Source organism: Arvicanthis niloticus, chromosome 11 (assembly GCF_011762505.2).
Source record: "Arvicanthis niloticus isolate mArvNil1 chromosome 11, mArvNil1.pat.X, whole genome shotgun sequence".
In the NCBI taxonomy this organism is placed as follows: Eukaryota; Metazoa; Chordata; class Mammalia; order Rodentia; family Muridae; genus Arvicanthis; species Arvicanthis niloticus.
In genome coordinates, this window is record NC_047668.1 from 65,869,451 (window position 1) to 65,883,121 (window position 13,671).

At 38.0% G+C, this 13,671-nt stretch overlaps 2 protein-coding genes across 4 annotated transcripts in view; one reads left to right on the plus strand and one right to left on the minus strand.

The window, feature by feature from the left end:
- Positions 1-13,671, plus strand: part of Arhgef33 (Rho guanine nucleotide exchange factor 33) — a 121,761-nt gene that overhangs the window by 82,411 nt on the left and 25,679 nt on the right. The window lies entirely within an intron of this gene.
- The window catches only part of Sos1 (SOS Ras/Rac guanine nucleotide exchange factor 1), an 84,035-nt gene continuing 74,514 nt past the window's right edge, over positions 4,151-13,671 (minus strand). For all 3 annotated transcript variants that reach the window (XM_076942325.1, XM_034514159.2, XM_076942326.1), the window contains 2 exons: positions 9,808-9,926; positions 4,151-8,804 (listed from right to left, as the gene is read on the minus strand). In XM_076942325.1, the coding sequence (XP_076798440.1) occupies positions 8,313-8,804; positions 9,808-9,926 (611 nt within the window). In that variant the 3' untranslated portion in view covers positions 4,151-8,312. The remainder of the gene's footprint in view (positions 8,805-9,807; positions 9,927-13,671) is intronic.

A 13,671-nucleotide genomic window follows, 5' to 3' on the forward strand; every position in this document is an offset into this window, starting at 1 on the left:
GAATTCATCCTACTGTGCTTAGACTAGAACACTCTATGTGAGCATCCAATTGTGTCTTGCTTCATATCTTTCCAGACCTCAAGGGATAATATATCATCCCTTAAGGCATAGGGTTAATAGAACTGAATTTTATGTGTACAAATCAGAGTTCTAAAGAGTTTGTCCTTAAAATATGACTTAGAAGCTTCAAAATTTAAAGATACAGTGCTCTCCAACTTGTTCTATGGTTATGAAAATCAGTAAAGAGAACAGGGATGGGGCCAAAGACAAAGAACTACTTTCCTTGTGTGGGCTGTGTTGGGGACTGCAACAATCACAGATCCAGTAGATCTCACGAGGGTTAGATCCACCCAAGCCCAGATAGTCCTGGAGGAAAAGAGCACTGACTTAGCTCCATCTTCTTTCCAAGGCTTTGCACCCAGGGTCTAGGGCATGCCAGGCAAGTGCTCAGCCACTGAGTTACCTTCCAGCCCTGAAACTTTCCTTTAGTCTAGACAGAAGCTGACCCCAGCACCAGTTATTTAATGGTCACATTTATACAGTGGTTACTACAAACAAATGCCAGGAATGTACTACTCAAGTCTCCAAGGAGGTAATAAAGAGAAGCTTTTATAGCCCAAGTAGAGGACTCAGTCCTACTTGAGTAAGGCCTGCTTGGCTCTGGAGTAATAAAGTATGCTGTTGAACCTGACACGTCCCAGATGACCAGCATCCTTTTTCTTGACAGACCCCATACATCAGATTTAGAACAGGAAGAAACAAGACAAAGAGGTGTAACCCATTTGACTCCATCATTGGTAGGCAGTTGCCTAAACACAGGATTAATATTCACACTGATTTCTTCAGACAGTACTTCTGTAGGAATGCACTGTTGGGTGTTTAATTTTTAAGTATTACAACATTCTCCTTGTTTAGTGATTAAGTGGGACCATATCTTTCAGCATACAATTAAATGTGAAACATGTAAAAGATTACTACCAAATTTTTGGAGTTTCAATATTTAAATATCAACTAAGGTTTTTATTTCCTGGAGTTTAATAGACCATTGAAATCAGGTTTTTATCATGCTAAAATTGTTCTGGGCAGTGTTTAAAAGCACAATGCCAAACCATCTGGACATGGAGAGTGAAACAACTAAACTATAAACAAAAATAAGAATTCTCTTTCTGTCATGACCTGCTTGTCATCAAAATAGTAGGGTACTGAAAGTTTTAAAATATTCCATGCCTCTCAGATTTTATTTTGATAGCACACCCCATCTCCATCCACACATCACCATTGTACATTATTAAATGAATAGTAATGTTGCCAATCTGGGTTCCTATTTCCTGTTAACTGGACCCTGGACGAGTACAGTTCTCACTACCTCTAAGCAATCCTGCTTCCCATTGTCTCTAGCATGTCCATATTACCAAACACAGTTTAGTGAAACCCAGCTCTTGTCTAGCCTCTGATTCCCGAGTCCTCAACGTCACAGTTTAGGGTCACTCTCTAACAGGGCTTCTAGTTTTCCGACTGTTAGTGGTTCTGCATGAACTACTGTCAACTAAACCAGGCTTTCCCCTCTGCTAGTAGGCCATGCAGTTTCCAGCTCAGTCCTGCTTCCACTTACCCTCGCTCTGGCTCCCCCTGCTGAGCTGGTCCTTAGGATTTTTCTGAGATCCTGTGTGGTGCAACTAGTTCATCTTTTGATATTTGCCTTACTTCCTATTAAGAAGGCAAGTCCTCTCAAGGGCAAGGCTATGCTTTTTTTCTGTGCTCCATAAATCACTTCCACTTTGCATGTGGTCGAACTTTAGCTTTGTCAGCTCAGTCTCTCACATTTTTAAAGGAAACTGCCAATCAGAAAGGAAGTAAGATACAGTCATGTTCAGAACCAGTTAAGGATACCACGCCACTCTCACTGATATTAAAAACCTCTCCAGTTACAAGAGAAATAGGTTACCTTATTTTCTTATGGCTCATTTGATAATTTTTCTAGATAGCACTGTAAACTGAAAGAGGTGGGGTCTTTAGTGACTTGTGATATTTGATATAATGATGATTATATGAATTATGGATGAAGTCAAGATGAGACAGTTGCTCTACCCCTCCAGCTCTCTGACCAATGGTGTCTGCAGGAAATGATTGGGGTGACAGACAGAAAGACGCCACTTCACTAGAGATGCAGATTTTCCTACTAGGAGGTCCCAGTAGTAACTTTGGCACCCTTGAAGGATCTACATACAAGCCCAAGCAAGGAGCATCTTATTTCTCTGAGTTCAGAATTGGACCCTCTGAGAAAGATGGACGTGTGGATTACAGTGCTAAGATTCTTTTGCTGGGCTATTTCATCTTGTAAGTGTTTAAGCTCATCTGAGATTGAAACTAGATTGTTAGTGAAACTCCTGGAATGGAGTTCTGTGGTAGCTGATGGCTTACTGCTTCACCTCATCTTTCTTACGTTATCTCAGTGATGACACTGTGATTCCCAGATTCCAAGAACCGTTTCAGTTTCATTAGAGTGGGGTTATTTGGGAGCTTGGTCTACAGAGCTGCATTTAAGTTTACCTAGGCTGAGATTTTGTATTCCTAAATTTGTCACCTATGTAATAAGCAGTACACATTTAATTTTATTAAAGTACATGTGTACACATGATAAGTATTTCTTAATAAGTGGCACATTGATTTTATATTCAAGAAAAAAATTAGTTGCAAGCCTTAAGGATGAATGACTGAATGTCTTAGATAACACAGGACAATAAAATTATCTAGTGTTCACATTAACTAACTTTTTCACAAAACATTGCCATTAATAAGTTTCTGTAAGAGCCCAAAACAGCAATGCTTCCAGTAACGTTGGGATTCCTTGTCACACAGTGATTTAGAGACGGACGTGCAGGACGTGTGGCTGTTAAGCATTCTTGGATTTGTTTTCCTTTTGACTTAATATGTCAGATTTACTTTTTGAATGTTCAAACTTGTATCTAAGCCTTTCCCACAGTATCTTCCCTACCTCAGTCAATAGTAATCTTCATTCTTGTTGCTCTGGCCCCAAACCTTGACTGTTCTGTGTTTTTTGGTAGGATGTTCAGGCTGTAGTAAAGTAGGTGTTGTAATACATTCCTAACTCAGCCCTTGCCCTCGATTCCACTCCATTGCCCTTGTCCAACCATTTGTCGGACTCGCCTCCCTTTTCCTGCTCTTATTTTACTTATTCTCCATACATGGTGAGTGGAAAGTGGATCTTGTCATTCTTCAATTCAAACCTCTAAGTCAGTGCTTCTCACCCCTCCTAATGCTGCAGCTCTTTAATACCATGTTGTGGGGACTCCCAGCCACAAAATTATTTTCATCGCTACTTCATAACTGTAATCTTGCTACTGTTATGAATTGTAATGTAAATATCTGTGTTTTCCAGAGTCTTAGGTGACCCCTTTGAAAGGTCATTCAACTCCTCAGAGGAGTGGTGATGCACAGGTTGAGAAGCATGGCCCTAAGGGCTCTTAGGATGACAACATGCAGGCATCCATGCAGGCCTTCCTCCAAGCACCAGGAGCACTGAGCTTCGGTCTCAGTCAGGACCTGACACACCCTTTTGCTGAGGCTTCATTTGCTTTGCTTCTCTCTCTGGTACAGGGGATGAGACTAGGGCTTCACTGTTAGCAAGCACTCTACCACTGAGCAGCACCCAACACCACTTATTTTGAGACAGGTTTTAGGATGGCCTTGAACTCACTGTTACCCAGGTGTGCCTTGAATTATATCCTGACACAGTCTGCTGAGTAGCTGGACTCACAGAGCTGTACCACCAGGCCTGGCTTGCCTTTATTTTGAAATAAATAGACTGAATCTAATAATCATTTAATATTTTTATTTTATGGTACACTCTGAGTGCCTCTATATTTACAAAGTTTTTTAGATACAATCATAAGCTCTTTCACACCAAACTGTAAAGGACTTGTAAAGTCGATCTTCCCAACACCAGCTGGTTGCACCACCCAAGCACATTCTTTTGGAAATGTAACTGCCCTCTGAAACTTCATCCTGTGTATACCCAAAGGCCAACCTACCTACCTATTACAAATATAAACTAAATTAGAATCACTAACAACTTCAAAATACTGCCCTTTGAAATAATACATGCAAAATAACACACTTGTAGACTATATAAGGTATTTTTCTTTATTATTTTTCAATTTATCTTAGTAATGCCAGAAAAATAACAGCCATTATTTTCACTTTAACGCAAACCAAGTATTGCTGCACACAGAATACAAAGATCACCTACAAACATGGTTAGGTACAAAGGCCATTATCAGATGTACAGACCACACTTTGTTCTTACATCAAAGTAAGACTGACAGAGCATTTTTTAACAATTATTTCAGCAAATAACTGTGCTCCTAAACAAAGGCAAATACACATATATACACAGACACATTGCAACTAAAATTATACATGTCACTTTGACAAACAAATTCTCTGGTGATTTCACCAGATATTTGTCCCCCCACGTCCCCTGCCCTATTCCCGTCCCTAAGTTCTGACTTGATTTGAAGAAAAAAAATTAGAGATGTTTTTAATTAAAGGCACATTTGGCAGCTACTGAAGGTGACATGCATCTGCACAGGTGCACTAAAGACCACACCATGTACAACTTGCATCTTTTGTGTATCCTGGTTCTTTGAGTGGCAGGCCCACTCAAAGTGACCCACCTTTAGCTAACTTGCTTTGTAATTTTTCAGCAACTGGCTACTTAATGCACTATGTTTATTAAAGGCAAAGGGAAATTTGCTCACAGTTGACAGAAAATGCACTTTATGGTGTCAAAAATGGAAAATAAGGCATGAAACTTACAAAAGAACTTATAAGTGTTTTATGTTTAGATTTATCATGTAGAGTTCATGCTTTTTTTCTTAACTAGAACTCAGAATATTTCATTGGCTTATGTATAAGGGACTATGAAATTATTTTTAAAAGTTAGTAGTGTTTCAAATGAAAAAAAAAATTGAATAAAATCATTGCTTTCCTTCACATTTTACTGCACAATTCTCTTTCAGCCAAACTGAAAGTAACCTTGTGATGTGTATTTACTGGTAAAGATTAATATGGAATACACAGAACCTACACCTGTAAAACAGGCACACAACAGAGATGGAAAAAGCATGCAAACCCATCCAGCAGCAGAAAGCCAGGAATAAATAGTTGTCTTGGTTTTGAATAGGGAGAAAGAGTAGAGATTTTCTTCTGTATGTACTCTAGCTAGGACAACATCCCCATTAATTTTCCAGAACCACCAAATATCCCTAACTTAAGCCATTAAGATAATAAAGTAACGTGAGCAAAACTTAATTAAAAGATCATTATGATAAATACCACTTTGGGTTTGCATTAAGGAAGAATTTGGAATCATAGCATAGCCTTTGACTTAAGCAGTACTTAAGTAGACTGTTCTGCTGATTGTTTTTATTTGTTATTTATTCCCTTGGCTCATCTTAGATCCATTAAAACATTGAGTTGGAGAATAGTAACTTACTAAACTCACAATTGATACCCAACAGCCTTTATTTAAGCAAAAAATTTCAATTAGGCAGATTTTCAGTATTTGTCATTTGTAGTCTTCAAACACGTTTGAAGGAGTAAAAAAATAAATATCTTGTCTTAATAAATTAAGAAACACGTACTTTTCTGTCCCTGTTTTTCAAAGTGCTTAGCTGTGAAAAAGCATTTTTAGTATATTGGTAATGATCCACCAAGAGAAACTCCCTTTACTTTGTGAGCCAAGGATAAGAAAACATTTGCTGACACTTTGATTTCTGGAAGAAATGTCCCATATTTGGGAACGTAGTTAAGCAAGTTTTGCTGCACTGACTGCCTTGTAATATCCTGAATTCAGATGCAGTTCTTAATGGCGCATTTGTCTTCTGCCACTTCCTATCCCTGAAGAAGTACATTTCAGTTATGACTAAGGATAAACCTGCCAGCCAGATAATGGTTCACAAAAGGAGAAAGCTTTCTTACCTTCTCAGAGCATCCAATTAGAGTTTTTAAAATCAGTTACTGCTGCAGAAAATATTTTTGCCAAAATGTTATATTGGAGAATTAAAATATCCTCATCTATGATGCATATAAAATGGCTGCATGATGAAGTGGTCTCCTAGAACAGTGGAATTGAGAATGGTTCCCTTTGGGAGAAATATAATCAACTCCAGATCTGAGCTCTGCTTCCCTTGTTGGCTCAGGCAGACTGAAAGGGGAAAAAGCATTTGCCACAGAGATACTGAATGGGTTTCTAATGTTGCTTTTCTTAGATTCTCATTTGAAGTAAGGACGGGATCATCAAACAGTGACCAATAAGCCATGGGAAATTCTAGGGACATTTAGGCTGGTCTAAAAAGTCATGGGAGATTTGGGGCTGTGCGTTACAGTCATACGGAGCAGCATGAGTAAGTATGCTTAGCTATTTTTGTTCAATGGTCATTTGTTCAATGAATGGCCTAATGGACACTTTGCAGCCAAGGGATTTGAAATCAATTTGTGAGGACTCTTTTTAAAAAAAGGAGACCTTTTACAAAGAGAAAAATGGCTACCATAGCTGAGTGAAAACGAATCAACTCTAACAAACTAGATAGACTGCCTCATGATGATACAATTCATGTTCTTCTGATCTTAAAAGACTATACACTGCACTACCAAGATGTACATTTAATGCGCTAATAAATACTAAGTTGCCACTATGATGTGGCACAGTTAACAGAATTACTGAGGACACATGCACATAGTGATGACTGTTGAAGAATGGAATGCTACACAGTTCACAGACATAATGGAGAATAAGAAAACATTTTCAAGTTGCATGCATTTCAATCACAGTATTTGTTAGACTCAGAAAAGCAGTACAAGGCTTCATGAATCATCATGTGGTATTAAGGATGCAGGTAGATACTCTAAGATACTAAGGAGAAGCTCTGATGGAACCGAAGATCTTAAGCAAAGTAGAATGTTCAATATAAATCTTCACAAATATGTATGATTGCTCAAGAAATTTTAAAAAGCTGCAAGGTTCTGCTTAAAAGATGCCTATCCCAGTTTAAGCCAGTATTTCCCTTCATACCAAACTCCAACGTGAGATTATTCCGTAAGAACTAGACACCCAGGTACCACCACATGTGCTTTTATACTTAGTGTTTGTATGTTTTTCAACCCAAAGAAAAAAGAATCAACCATTTTCTCCATATAATAATTTAATATATGCCAGCCAAACAAAGTAGTTTATCTTTAATTAAATAAAAACAGACCTGTCCAGGTATATTATATAACATTCACTATATACACATGATTTAGGCAATGCAAGGTAATTCTAAGTATGCTAACTACTCAACTATTAGTAAAACATGAAAGGTGTCAGGGAGGCCCAGAGAGTGCTCTTGTTCACATTGGGTGCCTGCGTATCTGTGTACGGTTAGAGGGACAGCCACGAGCCAGGACATATATTACCAGTAAACTTCTGTGGGACAAAGGGGCTGGGGGATGACAGTCTAGCATGGATTAACAGTCTCCTAAGTGTAAATAGTATACTTGACAGTTACATTTTAAAATGTTCTTCTTCCATCATGTTAATGACATGAAATTTTTTGTTTGAAGGCAACACCACCACATTTTGTGAGTGGGGGTAGGTAGGGAATGTTCTTAAAATTGGCATAATTATTCTTAAAACAATAACAATAACAAAAAGTACCTCTTTGGTGAAGCCTCGGTACCCATTCAATTCACTGTAATAATCTGTAAACAGGACTGTAGTACAGTGCTGGGCCTTGATTTCAACAAGGTCAGGTACCACAGCCTTTTCTCACAGTCCTCTGAATGATTTTTACGAAAATATTCTAAAGTAGAAGAGTAAAGCAAAGGAAAACAAAGGAGGAGGAGAAGATCCCTGTTTAAGATTTTTTAAAAGTGCATAATATTTTGAATTACAAAAACTGTCAACATATGGGCTTGTTGGACATTAGACTGTTTTTCATCCCTTTAATGATAAAGATCAGTTCACAATATGAGGACTCCTGCCTATTGGCCAGAAAAGTCCCTTCACGTGATTTCCAGGTGCAATCAGTTGTCCAATTCCTCTAGATCAGTCTCCACATTCTAAGCTGGAATACCATCTTATTTCATAATTCCACATAGGTTAAAATTCATTGTCTTATACTACATCTTGAAGTAGAGTCGTTAGTGTTTGGAGTTCTCATTTGAACTCCTCAGTGCTGGCATGTTCAGTGCATCCATTGCCAGCAATGGATTTGGGGCTAGGAAACTGTATATCCCAGCTTAGGAACTCAGGAAGAATGGGCATTCTCCAACAGTGGTGGTCCATCTCTATGCATGGATGGGTGTGTGTGCTCCCTTTTGTAAGTTTTTGGAGGGAGTTTGGGGATAAGTTGAGAAGTGCTTTGTCGTGGAGGAATAGGAGGCCCAGCAATGGAATGGAGGTCCACTTCCTGTGTCAGTGGTGGTGATGGCAGATGCCTTCTTACGCCATGAGGAGAAGGGGTTTGAGGAGGCGGTGGTGTAAAGGGGGATGGGCTGTTTGGGAAGAAGGCATTGCCATGATCACTCTTTTTGCCCAAAGGAGGAGGTTGGAGATGTAATGGCGAGCTTGAGAAAACATCAGGTGTCCTCACAGGTTCCCGTGGTGGTAACAAGGGAGGGCTTTCAGGAGGATCTGATATAGAGGTCCGATCTGATATTGAATATCGTGGGGAATAGGCTTTTGATGTGGGTTGCCTAGGAGGAATAGCTGGGGGGCTGTCCAAGTGCTTAGACATAATCTAACAAATGAAAAAGAAGAGAACATGTTAATTTCATTTGGAGAGCACTATAAATATATTAACTTGGAGTTTTCAGACATGCTACTGGCAGAACTCTGGGTATAGAATGTGGAGTTTTACCATATGTGTTAATCAAGATGGTCTGTCCATTCTTAGGGGCAAAAAAGAAACTAATTTTGTCAAGATTAGTCAAAAGTTTGTTGTTTACTACCGACCGCCTGTCACACAATACACTAAATTCTCATTTAGCATAAACCATCCATTATTTTTTGGTAGTGCTAAAGATTAAGGCAGTGTACATATTAGGCAAACAAACTACCATAGCCCCAACTGTTAATTTTTAAATGTACTGTATTAATGTTTCATGAAATCTACATGATCTTGACTTATTCTGCTGCTTCTATTCTCTGGGTTGCTTAAGAACAAATAGAATTATTGAATAACTTGCAAAATAAACAATAAATGGGGGAAATTGAAACAGGCAGGAAGCTTAATTATTATGAGTCTTTAGGGTCTCTTTAACCTAGACTTTAAGTCTCTCCCTGTCTGGCTCAGAGAATAACCTTCAGCAGATACTCAATACAGTCTCATTATCATATACCTTCACACAAACTACACTGTGCCTGCATGCACACACACACTCACACATTTTAAAAGAACTGCATGAGGGCTGAAGCAATGGCTCAGCTGTTGAAGACAAGACTCACAAGCAAAATATAAAAGAACCACACAAGGCCAAGTTATTATTTGTTGTCTTGTAGATAAGTCTTGGTTTTTCCCTTGGTAATGTTCATAGCTTTAAACTTAATAGGGGTTTGCATGCATCTCCTATAACTACCTTTATAGGAAAAGACAAACATCTTGCATGATAAATTTAATCTTTGAACTATTATTAAACCTAAGTACTTTGAGATACTAGCCTATCCCAGCAAGATAGACTTGACATTAACAGCTGACAGAGCTATAAAGATTAAGTTTCTGGATAACCAGTGCTTTGCTTTACCTTGGATGGGGAGGATTCCGCTGGGGCAGACTCTGGCCGTCTTCGAGGGGGAACAGGAGGGGGAACAGGCATTTCGTCAGTGCCCTTGGATAAACTTATAGATGAGACTGAAGCAGATCCTGTAGGGTGTTAATTTAAAAAAAAATTATGGAACTTTTATTTCATTTATTACTCTTGATGGAAACTGTACTGACTAAAAGAAATGTGTTGAACTATCAAAAGCAGTTTAATGAACCAATAACCAATACAATTCCATTCATTAAAAAAAAAAAAAAAACGGCTATAAAACCATGCAGAAATTTCCTAGCTTTTTTTTTTTTTTTTTTTTTTTAAAAAGAAAAAGCTGCCTAAAGTAGTAGGGGTTTGTTTGTTTGTTTGTGTGTTTTTTTTTTTTTTTTGAGCTTTTTGAACAAAATAGTACTACCATTGTTAATGTTAATCTATAATTGGAATTTTTAATTGGGTCTAATTTTCAGATTTCTGTTGGAAAGGTAATTTGAAAAAAAGTCTTTGAAATGGTCTCTTTTTGTTTTTTAAACTGTGTTCATTTTTTCTCTAGTTTTATTGCTCTCAAGATGCTGTGCCCAGACTAGATAGTTTCTAGGAACAGTCTCTGATCTTGCAGTGTTATATCTCTTAAATGATACATAGGAGAGAATCTGTTGCTTCCTGAGGCCTATTCACATTTCGCTTGGGTCCAGACTCCCCTTAGCATAATCAAAATCAGAACAAACAAATCAGAGGAAACAAAATCAGAATCATCACATCTAATCCAAAAGCTTTAACCATGATGAAACTATTTAGAATCACGGGGCAAGGGTGCTCCGACAGTGAAAACAGGAACTGCTCTAAAACTAGTGATCCTGATGTAAGGCCACCGTGATGAGATGCACAGAAGAGCTATGTGAAACCCAAACCCACCATAGAGACACTTAGTGATGAAGCCTAATGCAGGCCTCAATACTTACGTCTTGAAAGACAACTTATGCTACTGTTAGTTTATAAACTATACAAACAATAAAAAATGATATACTTGGCACACTTTTTTAATTCCTTTAAGCATTCTGCCCCCACCATTAATATGTTATAATAGTAGAGAATGTAAGAGTATTTTGTGCACTTATATCCAAATGGTCAACATTGTGTGTGTGTGTTTGTGCGCATGCACATGGACGTGTGCAAGCCAGAGGTCAATGTTAGGTGTCTTCCTCTCTTACTATCCACTTTATTTTTGGGGGATGGGTTTTCTCACTGAACCTACAACCCACATTTTTGGGCTAGGCTGGCTGGCGAGTGAGGTTCTGGTGTTTAGTTCTGTGATCACAGGCATGTGACATCATATGAGGTTTTATATGGATCTAGGAGATCCAGTCAGAGCCTCATGCTCTCATAGCAAATGCTGCCCACTCAGCCATCTCCTCAAGGCCATGATCAACATTTTGGTCACCTAGTTTTTAAGAAAATATATACAATTAATTTAGCTTGTAACTAATATTTTTTAATGTATATTTTGAAATCATTTGTACAAAGAGTAAAGCCACTGATTTGTTTAAAACATTAAAAATAGAAATTTATAGTGAATTGTTAGTTTAAAGCTAAAGCAAGTAACTACACCAGCACTTGATTTTATCTAAATATTTAGAACTTGAAACTAGTTATAATGATAAGGTGGTCCTTATAAAGTTAATGCGGTTATTTGCCTGCACTGTTGTCAGCAGGCTCAGTGTACCATGTAATGTAGGTGGTGTGCAGCGGCCTCATATGCGCAAGCATGCTCTCGCTTCTTTTGTAAAGTTGAGAATGAAGTACATTTAGAATTGTGCATTTGGAAAGAGAAATTGTTAAATGTGGAAGCTACTTATTTAGTAAATTCTTTTAAGAGGAAAAAGTTCTGTAAAAAGCATGAGAAGTATTAAATTTAAGGCAACTGTTTATGGTCAAAAGACAGCAGCAGGGGAGGCTCACTTATAAGTCAGGAGAGGAGGGTCAGCAGGGAAGGTGGCCTCAATGTGGTTTCAAGCCAAAGCAGGAATTAGGTTTAAATCAGGTATACTGACTGTGTTACCATGGGGCAGTGTAACCTGGGTAAAGACGGTATTGCCACCTCTGGAAAGGAAACAGGAAAATGTTGTTTTCTCCCACTGATATTCTCAACTGACCCATGAAAATGTATATATGGTGACATGCTAGTTTTAAAGAGTGTAATCATCTTTAGGAAAAGCTCATTAATACTTTTGAGGAAAAAAAAAGGAGTTAATATCCTATTGGGATTTTTGAAGTTTTTCTTACTACTTAATGTCATAATATAAATGAAAGCATTCATTAGAAAACAATATGATGCTACATTACTGGAAAGGTTTTTACGTGTGTGTGTGTGTGTGTGTGTGTCCATGTGCCACAGTATGTGTGATCAAGTCAGAGGACAACACAACTTGCAGGAGTCAGTTTTCTCCTTCTGTCACAAGGATTCCAAGGGTTTGAATTTAGGCTGTTGGCTTGGTGGCAAGCATCTTAGCCTGCTGAGCCGGCTCGCCTGCCTTGGAAGGCAGTGTCAATTATAAAACCCAATGCAGTGAAGAATTTAGCCAGACTCAAGTCATTTTGCAAAAGACTAAAGGGAGAGTCATACAGATTTTATCAGATACCTTTGAAAATATGTTTTCAGAACATATATTGTTATAAAACATTATGAACTTTGAATACTTAAAACAAGCTTCTGTACTCAGAAACACTTAAAAGATTTCAGTGTATTTGGTTCTTAAATTTTATTGAGGAAATCTCTAGATAAATTTTAAAAAATACTCTTTTAAGAAAAATTAAGTCTTAATTATTTTTCTTTAAAGAAAAAATATTTTTTAAAAAAGCCCAGAAACAGCAAAACAGTAGTTCTCAACCTTCCTAATGCTGAGACCCTTTAATACAGTTTTTCACATTTTGGTGACCCCAATCATAAAGTTATTTTCATTGCTACTTCATAACTGTAATTTTCTTACTATTACGAATTGTAATATAATTATTTTTGGAGATGTTTGCCAAAGGGGCTGCAACACACAGATTGACAGCCACTGCACTAAAATGAAGGAAAACTGAGAGAGAATAACAACCCCCAGGCAGTTCTAAATCATCATCAAATCGTCATTGTTACACTTCTTCACTACCAAAGCAGGGAACACAACTGCCCAAGGGGCTACAATACTTCTTACAGTAGGGCTGATTATTTAAAAATAAGATTTCCCTTTTACTTGTTTTTATATAATATGCAATAACTCATTTATTTGGGACATTTTTTCAGTTTACTTGGTCAGGAGGAGGGTAACGGTACATTCCAGATTCAGTCAGCCTTATGGCAACTCTTGTTAACTTGACTGCCTCCATAAGTCAGTGTCATATCACAATATTTCTTTAGCATCACTGGTAAGTAGATTAAAACTCATTTTTAAACTGTGAATGATATGAAGCTGGTGTTCTGATTTCTTTACATCCTGAGGAGCTACAGTGGAGATCAAGAGAGATATAGTGTGTTGTTTAAGCACAGATCTACTTACATATTTCTCACTTTTAAAAAAAATGTTTCTTTTAATTGTGTGTACAAGTCATGTGCATGCTAGAGCCTACAGAGGCCAGAAAAGGGCACCTGATCTCCTAGGTCTGGAGTTTCAGGGATTGTGAGCTGCTTTCTGGGTGCTGGGAACCAAATTCAGGTCTGCTTGCAAATGCAGTAAATGCTCTGAACCCATGAGCCACCTTTCCAGGCCCTCGATTTCCTTAAAACTAAGCCTCAAGAACATCGTAAGTAATGGGCTGCCTTCGTGTTGACTGGAATATGCTCAGATGACTGCAGGCTGTAGTTACAGGAGCCCTTTT